The sequence below is a fragment of the Dipteris shenzhenensis genome, chromosome 21 (genome assembly GCF_047967505.1).
Source record: "Dipteris shenzhenensis isolate YYH24624 ecotype China chromosome 21, Dip_SZ_1.0, whole genome shotgun sequence".
NCBI classification, from domain to species: domain Eukaryota; kingdom Viridiplantae; phylum Streptophyta; class Polypodiopsida; order Gleicheniales; family Dipteridaceae; genus Dipteris; species Dipteris shenzhenensis.
The window spans coordinates 29334357-29348813 of record NC_141616.1 but is presented as its reverse complement, the minus strand read 5'-3'; the positions used below and the strand labels follow the sequence as shown (position 1 = coordinate 29348813).

The 14457-nt window shown below is 43.8% G+C and overlaps 1 protein-coding gene across 2 annotated transcripts in view; it reads left to right on the top strand.

Moving 5' to 3' along the window:
* Positions 1-14457, top strand: part of LOC147888727 (FAD-dependent oxidoreductase family protein) — a 50735-nt gene that overhangs the window by 27861 nt on the left and 8417 nt on the right. For both annotated transcript variants that reach the window (XM_087392463.1, XM_087392464.1), the window contains exon 6: positions 6958-7105. In XM_087392463.1, coding sequence (XP_087248589.1) covers positions 6958-7105 — 148 coding nt within the window. The remainder of the gene's footprint in view (positions 1-6957; positions 7106-14457) is intronic.

Below are 14457 nucleotides of genomic sequence, written 5' to 3'. Positions count from 1 at the left end.
TCCAAGCAATAATCAAGAAAGTTTTTAAAAAAGCTGCTCTGAAGAAAAAGAATGCCAAACTAGATACAGGGCATGATCTTACAGAAGAATGAAGTTGTTAGTTTCTTGGTGAATGGTAGAAGATATCACTGTGTTTTGAATTGGGAGTGAGCTCAAGATAAGATAGGATTGAAAAATGGCTCAGGATTTTGCTTGATTTTATGGGTTGCCCATTGAGGATCTCGAGAGGTTTATTTAGAGCTTGGAGTTTATTGCTTTGATCAAAGGCAGGAGTGCCCCTGAAGTGTTGTTGTAGATACTGTCTTTTTGCCTAGTAGGTAAGGCACGTACTTGGCTTCAGGATTTTGTGGCTGGCTTTCATGATGAATGGAGGGTACAAAGGAATCTGAGTTATGCAGAGGTGAGGACTGCCTTTGTGGCATGGTTTGCTTGCCTCTGAGATCCTGATGGGATGTGGAGGGAGCTGTGTGCCTTGCAACATTATGCTAATCAGACAATAGATGAGTATTTAGGCAGATTCACGGTGATGTGGAATAAGCGACACTAGAAGTGAGAGAGGGAGAGAGAGAGGAGTGCACACGATATAGCTACCTGTAGACTAAGTTGTATTGAACATGAACATGAACATGAACATGAACATGAACACAAACATGTGAACCCCTTAGGGTTAGGGTTAGGGTTTGCTCCTAATGCCCTAGAGGTATGGTGCAATTTACACCATCCTCAACACCTCCTCTTAAATTGCACAAGGTAAGTAGAGGATGCATGTACAAGACCATTTTGTGTTTCGTTTGATGCATATGATAGCATCCAAAATTGAAGAAATCAGAGTAGTATGTGCATATGTGAGTACAATGACTACGAATCGGAAGCATGTGCAATGAGCACAACTTACGATCCTATACATAACGTGGATTTTGATGATGACCTGTGGATAATGCAAAGTGCTTCCTAGGCACAGTGTCACATTGGCACATTTTTGGAACATCATGTGAACACCTCTGCCACGTAATCATCTATAGTCCACGTCAGCACAAGTGGCTCAGTGCCACGTCAGCACCCTAGCCTTAGTGCATTGTCATCCAATGCTAGACTGCAACGTCACCCTTGTTTATTTAACCATGGTTAGGTCTGACCATGGTTAAGCTATCTGCCACATCTAGTCATCCTGTCATGTAAGCTGCCCTATCAGCATTTGCCAGCTCTAGCAAAATCATCATCTCTAGGTGAGGTGTCTTAAAGATTGCAAGAACCCAAATTGAGTCCAAGGCCATAAAAGAGCCTTTCCCAGTAAATATAATTTGACTTTTTTTTTGCTCAAAGGCATGCCATAGTGTTCTCCACAACTGACTGCCCTTAGTTGTGTAGGGTTTTGGATTGCATACAGCTAACAGTTTGGGGTAGTTCTTCCATTTGGCATTCCCAGAAGGCTTGACTTATTGAAAATTTCTCAATAAAAGATTTGCTTAATCACTCTCAGGGTGAGTGATAGCCCTTATGATCCAAGAGGCTGCCAGTTTATATGCTACTTGTTGAATGTTGATGACTCCCAACCCTCCTTCATTTTTGGGTCTTGTACTCGTGTTGGCTGCTCTCTGTGGCCTTGTCCATCGTCTACGAGGCTTCTGAGAGGAGGGAAGTGAACTTCTGTTTTGAGGTCTCTCGTTGAGCTCATTCGATCTCGTAGATTCAACAGGTCATCGTCACACGACGCGGTTCCATGCATGAAACGTAGAGGGCTGGTACAGTCTATCTCCATCTTCTAGGTCTGCACAAGTCCTTTGAAACAACCTAGCTAGAGACATGCAATAATAAACACCATCTGACAATTCAACTGGTCACCATCATCAAATTCTCTTCATCGAAACCACCTCCTGATCCATTGCAGTGCATGCAGCACATAAAATGAACGAACTAAAACTCATTTCGTTGCATTTGACGCTTCGACGTGTAGTCTAGCTGTAGACTAGTACATCCATGGAGATCCAACTCCATCAAGCCAAGTAAGACATTGTCGCATTACCCGATTAGTTCCCACCAACGTCAGTCCCATCGGATCTATCATCAGTTACACATTTGCACAGTTAACATTAGCTCAGTCTCTTGGCATTCAGCAGCTCATCGCGATTTGTGACACTTGGCAGAGTTCTCCTTCTCGGATTCAGGGTTGCTGCACACATCTTGCACACACATGCCACCCATGTAAAGTCACACATTGTTGACTATTTTTGGCATTGGTTCCATACACATACACACCAGCCTTGTATAGCCTCTTAGCTACTCTCAACATGCAGTTGTCATCATTATGTTACAGGCTTAATCTTTGGCATACACACAGTTCTCACATGACTTGGCTTTGACTGTCTAGCGTAAGTCCCCTAGTGGCAGCTCTCTTCTTACAGTGTTCTCATGGTTAGACACTCTCGCCGGTACACAGGTAAGCCTCTTGCACAGAGCACCAGACCGCCTCCAGCATGGAGTTGTCCACATCATACAATTGATGATACACCAGTCATGACTTCGGACGAGATCCGTGTGTGGAAAGAGAACCTTCTTCGACCATTTATTGCCACAGGATATGTTTCAGTTTATGATGCAGACTCGAGCCTCATCGGTCTTGAGAGATTGGATGCAGATGCTTCACATGTTAGCATGGATCAGCTCCTAGTTTCTGATCATGCACATTTTTCAGTAAGCCCTCACCATGAGGCACATTTCTCGGTAAGCCCTCAGCACGAGGCAGTCTCATCCACATCAGCACAGTCTGATTCCCGTGATGCACATCCATCACTCTCATGCATGGATCCGACTCCATCTTTTGCCATAGATGCTACAGATACTCAGTAGGAGTTCAGTTATGATCATGCAGTTTTTCAGCATGTAAGTCCTCAGTACAAGGCACTCATATCTCCAGCTGCATGCGGAGATATATGCCATAGTGTATCCAGCTCTTAAAGTGATTTCATTCCAGCATCTATCACTGATGCTTTCACCTCTGATATGGAGCCTATCACATCCTTGGACACAATTTCCATGAGCAGTACAGATCAGGAGATTAGTCTATAGGACATTCCAGCATCGGCTCATTTATGCCGGATTGCACTACCCTTGGATCCCGTGATCACCACCTCCAATCAGTAGATCATTCCTTAGCGTGAGAATATTTGTGCATCAGTCCTGCCCCAGTGCAGTGAACATCATCAGGTTCAGCCAAAGCACAACCTGGGGAACCTCAGTGTTTCATCATGCACTTATGGCTGTCGTATACAATCAATACTTGATGCAGATTAGTGGTTGGATCCATGATTTCAGATCAGTCCTGACATTTGCATTCGGCGTGGCACATGTCTCAGCGGGAACATCTTATGTTTTTTCTATTGTATTTCAAGCTTCTAGGCCTTTACACTACTGTCAACTCCTCCTTAAGGAGCCTACGATAGATCTACATCCCATGCGGATGGATGTTTAGCCATGCATACTTAGACGACCTTCAGCTCATGACAGTTAAGCATATAGGTTCGACAAGTTGCCATACCTTGTCATTTGTACGGGCCTCTTTATCAGCAGAGAAGTGTATCATACCTGCACCTTCGGCCCCAGATTTTCAGCCCGTGGATCACTCTGTCCACATAGACTATGCGGTCTTCTTCGAGCCTACATCATTTGACAGAGATTCCACTACTGCAGCATACATTTGACATTGCTGTCAGTTCTTCTGGGTTGGTGACACCCTCATACGACGCCACAACCTACCGGATTCTTTATCCATACATCGACTAGCCTCACATCCGGGTGCCTCTTCTTCGGAGCAGTTGCATAGTCCACGACGACACATGACATGTTCAGCTTTGACATGTTCAGCATGCAGCCATCCACATAGTTTTCCATGGAGTCATCTTTCGATCGACCAATCTTTGATCCAAGTGGACTTTCCTTTTTGCATATTTCCTTTCTCTTCCCTTTGGCCTATTTTCTGGGTTTCGTTCCCAAAGGCGAAGGATGACCCACAACTTAAGAGGGGGAAATCCATGTTATGTATAGGATGGTAAGTTGTACTCATTGTACATGCTTCCGCTATCAATAATCGGCAATCAGCTTTGTTGCCAAAGGCCCCACCTGGAGTGATCAAGAAGGATCGCTTTGTTGCAAGATTGAAGGCCGAAATCCGGATAAAGGTGGAGTGCAAGGAGTTGCCCACACTTTTGGGCAGATGATTAGTTTGTGTCCCAAGTTGGAGAAGGAATGGCGGCATGCAGTGAATCCCAACAAGAAGATGGCTCAGAGGGAAGCTGGCAAAGTATTGTCTATTATTGAACCACTTGATATTTTTCCTTCAGTTGAGGCTTGGCATAAAGGTTTGGGGTTTGGGGAGGTGTATATTGATGGAGGTGCTCAGATTTGTGTTATCACACAAGCTTGTGCTGAGAAATTGGGTTTGAAGGTGTCAGCTCCTTCTAATTTTGGTCTTCGGATGGCCAATCATGCTAAGATTAAGAGCCTGGAGATAGTGGCTGGTTTGGATGTAGAAGTTTTTAATGTTCACTGCAAAGTTGACTGTCATGTCATACCCGTTGGCTTGGGGGCTTATCCTCTGATTTTGGGAAGGCCATAGCTGCGCAAGGTGGGTGCAATACAAATTTGGAAAGAAGGGGTTATTACAGTACATGCTTCTTCACGAGAAAAGTTGAAATTCGATATGTTTACCCGTGCTGAAATTTCTGATGCTGAAAGAGAGGAATAAGAAAGTGAGTCATTTAGTGATGAGGAGAGTAGTGTCACTTCAAAGATTGATGAGGCTGTTGTGGCTTTTATTGGAGGTGTGGAAAATCTGCAGATGGAAGATGAAGTTGCTGCTGTAAATGAAGAAGAAGACAGGTTTGAAGTAATAGAAAGCCTTATGCAGCCTAGGAGCACTCAAGAGTCCATCGAGGAGTTGGTTGAGCAGACCTGAATCTTGATCTTACTGCAGAAGAGAAGGAGGGGTATTATGCAATGCTTAGGAAGTATCCCAACCTATTTATCTGCGTATGAGGAGATAAGGGGATTCAAGGGGAGTCCATTAAAGATTCAGCTGAAAGAGAATGCAAGGCCAATCTTCTAGAGGATGAGAGGACTAAATCCTGAGCAAAGAGAGGTATTGAGGGAGGAAGTTGAAAGCTGATATTATATATCCTGTAGTACATTCTGATTAGGCCAGCCCTGTGGTGATAGTACCAAAAAAAGATGGCAAGTGGAGGGTGTGTATGGATTACAAACCCTTGAATGCTGTGACTAAAAGGAACCATTATCATTTTCCTCATTTGGATATTGGATAGGGTGGCTGGTCATGAAATGTACAGACTATGTGATGGATATTCTGTCTATTTTCAGATTGGTATTGCTCCAGAAGAAGACTAGGAGAAGACCCCTTTTATTACTCCTTGGGGCTGCTTCAGATATAGAAGGATGTGCTTTGGTCTTACAAATGCTCCATCACATTATCAAGAGAACTCAGATGATGTATTGGCACCGTTCCTTGATAAGTTTTGCAAAGTGTTTATTGATGACATTTGTGTTTACAGTGACCATAAGGATCATATTGAAAAGCTAGATCAAGTATTTCAGAGGTTGGATAAGAGTGGTGGGCAGCTCAATCCAAAAAAATGTTACTTAGCAAGGACAAGCCTCAACGTATTGGGACATGTTTCTGAAAGTGGTATCGAACCTGATCCAAGTAAAATCAAGGCATTGGCTATGCTTGCTTCTCCAACAAGTACTAAACAGTTACATACTTTCTTGCAAAAGGTGAAGTACTTATCTTGGTTCATTCATATGCTGTCCCAAGTGTTGTATCCCCTTCAACAGGCGGTGAAACATGAGCCTCTGAGATGGACTAGTGAATGTGAGGAAGTGTTTGATGCAGTGAAGGAGACGCTTGGGCATGTATCAACTGTAAAAGCTCCATATTTTTACAAACATTTTATGTCAATCCTTCAGTGGGACCTGATGCACTTGGAGCTATACTTTTGCAGCAAGGAGAGGGTTTAAGGTATACGAGACCGTTCACTATGCTAGCCGAGTTGAGAATGAAGCTGAAAGAAGATATACAGCAGCTGAATTGACTCTGGCAAGCTTGATGTATGCATGTAGGAGGTTTCGGTCATCACTGATATCCTAAACTTTTGTGGTACTCACTAGCTGTACATTGCTCCCTCAGTTGTTGAATAGCTCAAGTCTTTCGAGATGCATGATTAAATGGGTGGCTAAATTGCAAGAATACTCTTTCACTTTTTTGGTTGAGCAATGTACAAGGGCGTCTCTGGCTGATTTGCTTACTTTTTTTGTATGTTCTTTTCTAATTTCTAAATGGTTTCTTGTTCTGCCCATACTGTGCTTTGTTCTGTTTTTTTGGGGGTGGAAGTAGGTGGGATGATTTATGACAGTCTGCAGTGAGAAAGAGAAGGGATGACCATGCCATGCTTAGGACGGTTAACAGATTTGTGGCAGGGTTTGAGCCATCACTCACTTGGCCTGGGTCAATAACATTTTGCAATGATATAACTAGGGATTGCAATTATATACTTAGAGAGGATCAGATCTGTACTGGGTGAAATCATGTTATGGTTGTTGGGATGATTTAGGTGTTTCCACAGTAATCCCGAAGCAGTATCTATGTTTATTCTGATGTGAGATGATTGTGTTTCCTTCCCTTTGCCTGAGTTGGCATGAGTGATATTATAGACATCCTAGTTAGTATTTTTGAGTTCTTCACAGGATAGGACAATTCATATTTCTGGCATTCCCTTGCATTGTAGACGGTAAATTGTTGTGCCAAAACAAAAAAGTTTTATATTTGCTTAAAGAAAAATAGTGCTGTCTGAGTTTACGGAGCCGTTGCAAAGTTTGTTGTGCATTAATCTTATGCTGATTGCATTTTTTGACGTCTTGTTTACTTACATTCCTGTCCTTTATCAACAGGGACATTTACTTGTGTTCAAGGGGCTGTCTCAGGTTTCTTTGAGGCATGCTTTGATGGAGTTTGAGTATGGAAAAAGTGCTGAATCATCAGATGTTTATGGGATTGCTACAACTGCTACTGTGGATGCTGAGGGTCAACTTCTTCTAGGTAGAGTTTGTGTCTTAACTGTGTCCATATTTAACTCTCTAGTTTGCGGTTAGATGTTGCAATTGGTTTGTTGTAATCGAAACATTTAAGAACATCTAAATGACCTTGCATGTATGTATTGCCACCCTTGCATGTATACATTGCCAGCTACGTCTTTATTCAATCTGGAAGTTGGTGTAACGTTTGAGTTGTATGTCATTGAATTGATATGATTCCCAAGTATGAGAGAATGCCCTGCCAACAAAATGAATAATTGATTTTTTGAATCTTCTGTGCTGCTAGTATTTTTGTTACTGCCTTGCTGATTTGATCATCTAAACTCTTATATATGAAATTATCATCACATGGGTCTTTCGGGTTAAGGTTGAGAGAACATAAATGGGAAACTCAATACATCAATCAATTGGACACACTGCTGGTAAGGCACAACGGTACCCTTGCTCTCTTGGAAGGTGTTTAAATGGGGGTACCTTAGGACTTGGAACAATAAAAAGCAGTCCTAAAAGAGTTGAGATGAAAATAGGGAAAGTGTAAAGAGAAGTTGTGGGGTAGGAACAGGTAGCCTCACATCTGTGGAGAAAATGTGCCCGATCTAGGGTCACCTTGAACTGCAGTCCTTCTAAAGTCTTCTTGTTAAACCAGTGCAGGCAAGAGTGGAAGGGACGAGGAGAGAAAGTAGGAGCAGCCAGCACAAATCCAAGTCAAGAATTCTCTCTCTATTCACAAATGAAGAGTTTACAAGGCAACGTACCAAAGCATTAGGTTCTCATTAGGCCATTCACATATGGTCTTAATACTTTATGGACATGGCATTTTAGCCCTACTGTATACACAATGCCTACTATGCAAAAGTGCAAGTTATATCTTGAAGAACCCCTGTTAAATTGCACATCATAAGATGAGGTGGATGATAAGAGAAAGTGCTTTTGGAGCAGAACTGCAAAACAATAAGTGCAGCAAATTATCCATTACTTCTCCACTTTAATTGCAAGTTGCCTTAACATACGCTAAGTCATTGATAGAAATATGAAACCTATAAGACTTGGTAACTATATCTGCCACTTGATCATTGGTTGGGCAATAAAACATGCGAACTTATCCAGATTAGAATTTTCTCGGGTGAAATGATGACTAACCTTTATGTTAATGTGGTCATGAAATAGCGAGTTCTTGTTGAGATGTCTATCACTCATATTATCTACTTGAATGGGTGACAGTTATCAAAATATGTCATGCTCTAACAAAATCTGTGATCCAAACAACTTCATATACTGTGTCATAGCTGCTAGATTTTCAGCTCTAGTTGAACTCTCTCCCACCGTAGCAAATCACGACTTGAACCTATTGCCTCACCAAGCATGGACTAGTGGGGCAATAGGCAAATAGTTCTCATGGGAAAACTCACCGCATGCTACCAGACTTTAAACCAACAATTGCAGACAAACACAGTACAAAATGAAATAAGAAGATTGGTCCAGGCGATGTCTGCCAGATCATTTGTGGCTGAAAAAGGAAAGGCTCCTATGGAACCTGAACCTAGTGTCCATAAAGTTGAACCGGCTAGGTTCAAAGTACCAAACATTTCCTATTATAGACCAGAGAAGTATTATGGTCGGATGAATGGCAATACTTCGGATATAGAGCCGTTCGCAATTTGTGAGATCAGGAGTGATTTGAAGAAAATCTGTGAGGCCACACACATGTTTATAAAATTGCAGCCACTGCTTGGGAGGATTTTAAAGCAAAATTTAAGAAACATTTCCTGCCACTTGATGAAGCTTCTTGAGCTTACAGAAACCTCAGCCAGAGGAGTTTATGAGTAGCGGATATATTGATAAATTTTGGAAATGTGTCATGAAAGTAACATGCCCTCTTTCACAATCAATCCAAGTTAAGGATTTCATTTATGGATTGAATGATAGAATAAAGATGGAGGTTTGGGCTAAATATGCAAGTACATTGGATGATGCCATAGTAGCAGCCCTGAACTACGAGGAAGCCAGAGGAAAATCGAGTGGATTTGTGCAGGGAGGGACTCAGTATGAATACCCGAAAAAGAGTGGGTCTAAAAAGAGGTGGATTAGGAAGTCTAGTGCCTCTCAGCCAAGTGGACAAGCCAAGCAAGCGAAGTCGACTGGGGATCCTTCAAAACCACAAGGACCACCGTTGTAGTGAAGAGAAAAGTAACTCCAATGGCAGCCTTGGCTTGGTCGAAATCCTCTTTAATCCCAAAATAGAAAGAGAAAGCGAGGAGAGAAGGGTTGTGCTTCGGTTGCCTTCAACGTCACTAGTGGAAAGATTGTCCACGGAATAAATAATGATGCATTGCTAATATGGTAATATCTAAATGTGATGGAGAAATGCAAGAGAATCCCAGAGCGGAGCAGATGCAACTGTAGCTAGCAGGATCTTCTCAGAGGTGTGTACGTGCATCACTATGTGTGTCAGTCGTTAAGTTAGTGTGGTGCACCCGACAATATCTTATCAATGCCCGCAGTGAGACGAGTATATAGCCTTTGAAGAGCCAGAGTTAATAAAAAGGAAAGTGCAAGCGGCCGGTGATGATGTCATTGTGTTGTTTGTGACTCAGCGTCAACACACAACGTGATTGACTCTAAGCTGCTTAAGAGGCTGAAATTAGAAACTAGCCCATTGACTATGCATATACTATCAAGATGGCAGATGGGAGTTCAACTGAAGTATGGAACCGTAGGGTTACCTAGTTGGAACTTTAGATCCAAGACTATGCGGAGAAGCTGGACTTGGAGTTGACCAGGCTTGCTCACACAGATATAGCCCTAGGAAAGGTGTGGAATTCCAAGAGGAATCTAGCAATTGATGGGAAACATCATATTTATCAGTTTATGATGAATAATGTGGAATACGTCTTGAGAGGTGAAAAGGATTAGCCTTAAGGACTGTTAGTTTCTGTGATGGAAGTTCAAAAAACTCAGGAAGAGTTTTTGTTTCATTGTACAACATCGGTAGAGTCGAGAAGATATGTAAGGAGAACCATCATTGGCTCTATCCAAGGCTAGATTTGGTGCAACAATGGCCGCAACCTGAGAAGAGTTATGAGCCTCACTAGTTGCGACGAACTGGAATGTTAAAGGCCTCGATAGGGATTGCCCTATCTAAGGCTAGGCCATCTGGTGGAACGTTGGCCACAACTTGAGAAGACGCAGGAGCATCACTAGTTGCGATTGGAGCAAGAATGTCAGAAGGCCCGATACAGACCGGGTTCACGGTGGATGAAGGCCCCTCTTGATCTGAAGATGGTGGAGGAGCGCAACTCTAATCGGAACCCAACGTGGGACAGCAGGTACGAGACGTGCAACTGGTGCCGGACTAGAGGGCAATGCCGAAGGTTCATTCTATCGAGTATGAGGAGGGGCTGCATCGGAAGCGAGAGAGATGTTTGTCACGAGGACGTGAAAAGTGATGTAAAGTATCTTCGTAACTCAACCTACGCTTAACCCGGGGTTAACCATGGTTAAGTGTTGGAATGGTTTGGCCGTGAGGGACTGGCTAGAGGAAGTGCACACTTCATAGAAGTTCCTAAGGGCAAAGTCTAGGTACACCACTAGGTCCTAGGGGCAAGGCAAAGGCTTTAAAAGAGGGGTCTAAAAGTTGGGCCCAAGGACAACCAACGTTGTCCTTGGTATGGGGGTTAGGACTTTAATGAAGGGGCAAATGGCAAGGAGGAGGTGCCATTTGTTAAGCATGTGTATGCATGCCCTTCCCCCACCTTTCGTCTCTCTCCCCTCACTCTCCCAGAGGGGTAGGCCGTTTTCAGTTGTTCTTGTGCAGTTTTTGGCTGTTTGAGTTGTTTCAAGCCTATTTTCAGCCGTTTTAACAGTGTTTTGACTGTTCAAAGGCTAGCACGCACTTCTAGGAAGTGCCAGGACTCATTTTTGAACTTTCGGAAAAGTTTCGTATGGACTGCACAGACGTCCGTACTGAGTCTGTACAAACGTGTTCAGTTGCCTCCAGCAGGTGCCCGGAGTTGTCTTTTGCTGTGCTGGACCTTTGTGCACATGTTTTTGGCTGTGTGGTGGCTTTTGGAGCTGTTTTGGACCAGTGCAGGCTGTAGGAGGAACTTTCCCTATTGCTTTTCGCACCTTCTCTTAGGAGGACTTAGGCATAGATCCCAAGGCAATCATTTCGGGGCAGATCTGTGAACCATCTTTCCTCTACAGCTCTTTCTCGTTCACCCTTCGCTCTCTACCTTCATTTCTCTCTCTTCTTCTGATTGCTGGAAGACACTTGCACCTTGCGGGGAGCTTGGACAGAGGATAGGTGAGAGGAAGGAGCTCGTCCCTCTGCCACAGACCGCGGGAGTTGGTTCTAGGTTCGGTTTTTCCTTGTTCTTTCTTGCTTTGCAGCTTTTTGCAGTGCATGCGTGTTGTGTGCAGTCCTTTCAGGACTCCAACAGGTTCTAGTAAGCACCCAAAGGCGAAGGTGATCCTGTGGAAGGCCTAAGGACAGTGTGGATGCATGTGATAGCCTTGAGGCTGCCTTGAGCTCAGTTTGCCAGTGGTCTGGATGCCTGAATGCCTCTAAGTTGTGTCAGATCAGAAGTGAATGCTTGAGTATGCCTTGCCAGTGGGAATTCTAGTGGTGCACTGGGATTAGATGCCTTGAAGACAAGTAGAGGATTTGTAGAGAGGAACAGTGCAAGGTTGAATCCTTGTTGTAAAGCATTTCCATTCAGAAGCATTAAATAAATACCGTAAGGGGCGCCAAGGCATTTGAGGCCAGTGGGTGCACTGTGTACTATTTTCATTGAGCAGGGGCATTCTAGCCTCACCTTTGTTGTTGTTGCAGCTTGTTTCTAAGTTGTGCTAAGTGATTTAAGTGACTGAAGCTTGCATTGTGGCTATTTATGATGTTTATGACTGAGTAGAAGAAGATCACTGCCCTTTTGTTTATCGAAGGCCAGTTTCAGTGGTTCCATTGCCGGGATTGTCACCATCTTCCTACAGAGGTGGGCCCTAGTAGTGTTGGTGAAGGACACCTTCAGTGCAATTGTTGCTATAGCCATCAATCTTAGCAAGCATGTCACACCGTTCATAGGACAAAATCTGTATCAAGTTTTTGAGCACTGTATATAGCTGTGGGTAGGCACATAGTTGTACACATCTAGGGTAGGTGTGGGCTTTTGGCATTTGTGGAATTTTCTTTCACAAGAATGATGGACTGATGTATATTTTTTTGAGATGATAAAGTATGTTTTGTAGGGACTTCATGGGAAATGATGAAATGCAATGTGGTTGTACCAGACTTCCAGAGCAAGGGTGTCTAGTGTGTGATCAAGCGAAATGTTTTTGGGGTCATGTAAAGTCAAGTCATGGAGGGTTTTTTTATATTTTCTTGAGTCAATGTGCACTTGCATGTTACAGGAATTTGATATGTTATGGTGTCCATGTCAAAGGGCTTTTCATGTGTGTGTACGGGGTTGCATGCAAGCTTTAATGTGCATGCTAATGTGTGTGGGAATTGTGTGACTAAAGGTCCAAAATGTGCATTTAACGTGATTTGGGGGAAAATGTCTTGAGAGTGGTAAAATGTCACTGATGAGGTGGCAGATTAGGCTGAGGTGGCTGGACTAATTAGGAAGGCATCCTGCTCATGCAAAGGCGGCTACGTGATGGATGAAGGGATGCTTCTAGTCGACGAGCTGGACGTAGATGAAGGTGACAACTTGCAGGAAGAGGATCGTGGGCTTAGGAGCACTCAGGCATGGAGAAACACTACGCCGGGGGGTGTATGCGAGTCGTGTGGAAGAGGCCTAAGGGTAGCCTTGCATCGGGTGAGGTGCGTGGGTTGAGGGTTGGAAAGAGCCGTACGGGCTTTGTACGGGCTGATGCAGGGGATCGTGTACGGGAGGAGCAATTGAATGCCAGCTAATGCTGCTGATACAGCGACGTAGACGGACATTAAATTCTACGTACGGGCTGGTATGGAATCTCAAGCGTGGGCTTGTACGGGCTGCAGTACGAGTTTGTACGGGCCTTAATTGCTGATTGGTATGGGCTGGTAGTATGGTGCCTTGATTGCGGGCTGTACGGGCACGTACGGGTCATTAAATTCCTGCATTACAGATGCTAATGAAGATAAATGAGGATTCAAATTCTACTTTCTAGAACCGGTTATTGGATTTGCAGGAAGTACAACTAGATACACAAAAGGCGGTGGAACATTATGCTTTAGTTCAAGAGGAGAATCAAAAGAGAGCAAACAAGAAATTCAGGGATAAGAAAATCAAGTGTTTTTCTTTTCAGTACATTGATTAAATGGGAGTGTTTCCATGCCAAGTGAATATGGGACAAATGGGACAAATTACGTACGGGCTGGTACGGAATCTCAAGCGTGGGCTTGTACGGGCTGCAGTACGAGTTTGTACGGGCCTTAATTGCTGATTGGTACGGGCTGGTAGTATGGTGCCTTGATTGCAGGCTGTACGGGCACATACGGGTCATTAAAGATGTCTTCTACGAGCTGTACGGAGGATGGTCGTCATTAAATGCAGGCTGTATGGACTACTGTGCATGGTTGTACAGGGTGTAAGTACCTGCTATCGTACGTATGATTGTACGGCTGCTTGTACGGCGAACGTACCTGCAGGTTTACAGATGATTGTACCCGCTAGTTCTTCTTTTGAACAGCTTGTGGGCACAAGGGTCATAGGTTGGCCGTTGCCTCAAGTTGTGTACTCATGGTTGGGCAGTGTTAAATGCTAACTACTTGGGAGTGAGCAAAGCAATGATTACAGAAGAATGCACACAGAGGTTATGCTTGGGGGTCTTGCTGGCCATTGAGCAGTGGGCTGTGGGTTAATAGTATTCTGAGGCTGACTGTTTTCTGAGTTTTTTTTGGGGGAAGTTCAGTTCTAAGTTCAGTCTGTTTCAGGCTGTGTAGTCTTTCCCCTCTTTCAAAGATTCTGTGTGTTCCTGTGTGCGTGTTCTAGTCAGATTGTGTGGGAGATTGACTTGTTATTTGTGTGCTTTGGATATCTGGAACCTAGTTCATAAGCTCATCATCTACGAGCCCACATTGCAGCTGATGCCTATGAAGTCTCACCTATCTGACGTGGTGAAGTACATAATTCCTGGTTGTCTTTCCATTTTTTCCTTATCACCGTGAGAGGTCATTGACCATTTCAGAGCAGGATGGGCAGGACGAAGACAAAGCATTAGAGAGCTTTGAAGAGGAGCACAGTACCAACGGGGGTGATGACCAGTAGGACAGTGGGACTCATCCAGTCTCTCCTGAGCATGCCATGGAGGACTCGCAGGATGAGATAGATGAGGCAGAGGAGCTTGATCCCAATGCACTTTTTGAGCTACGAA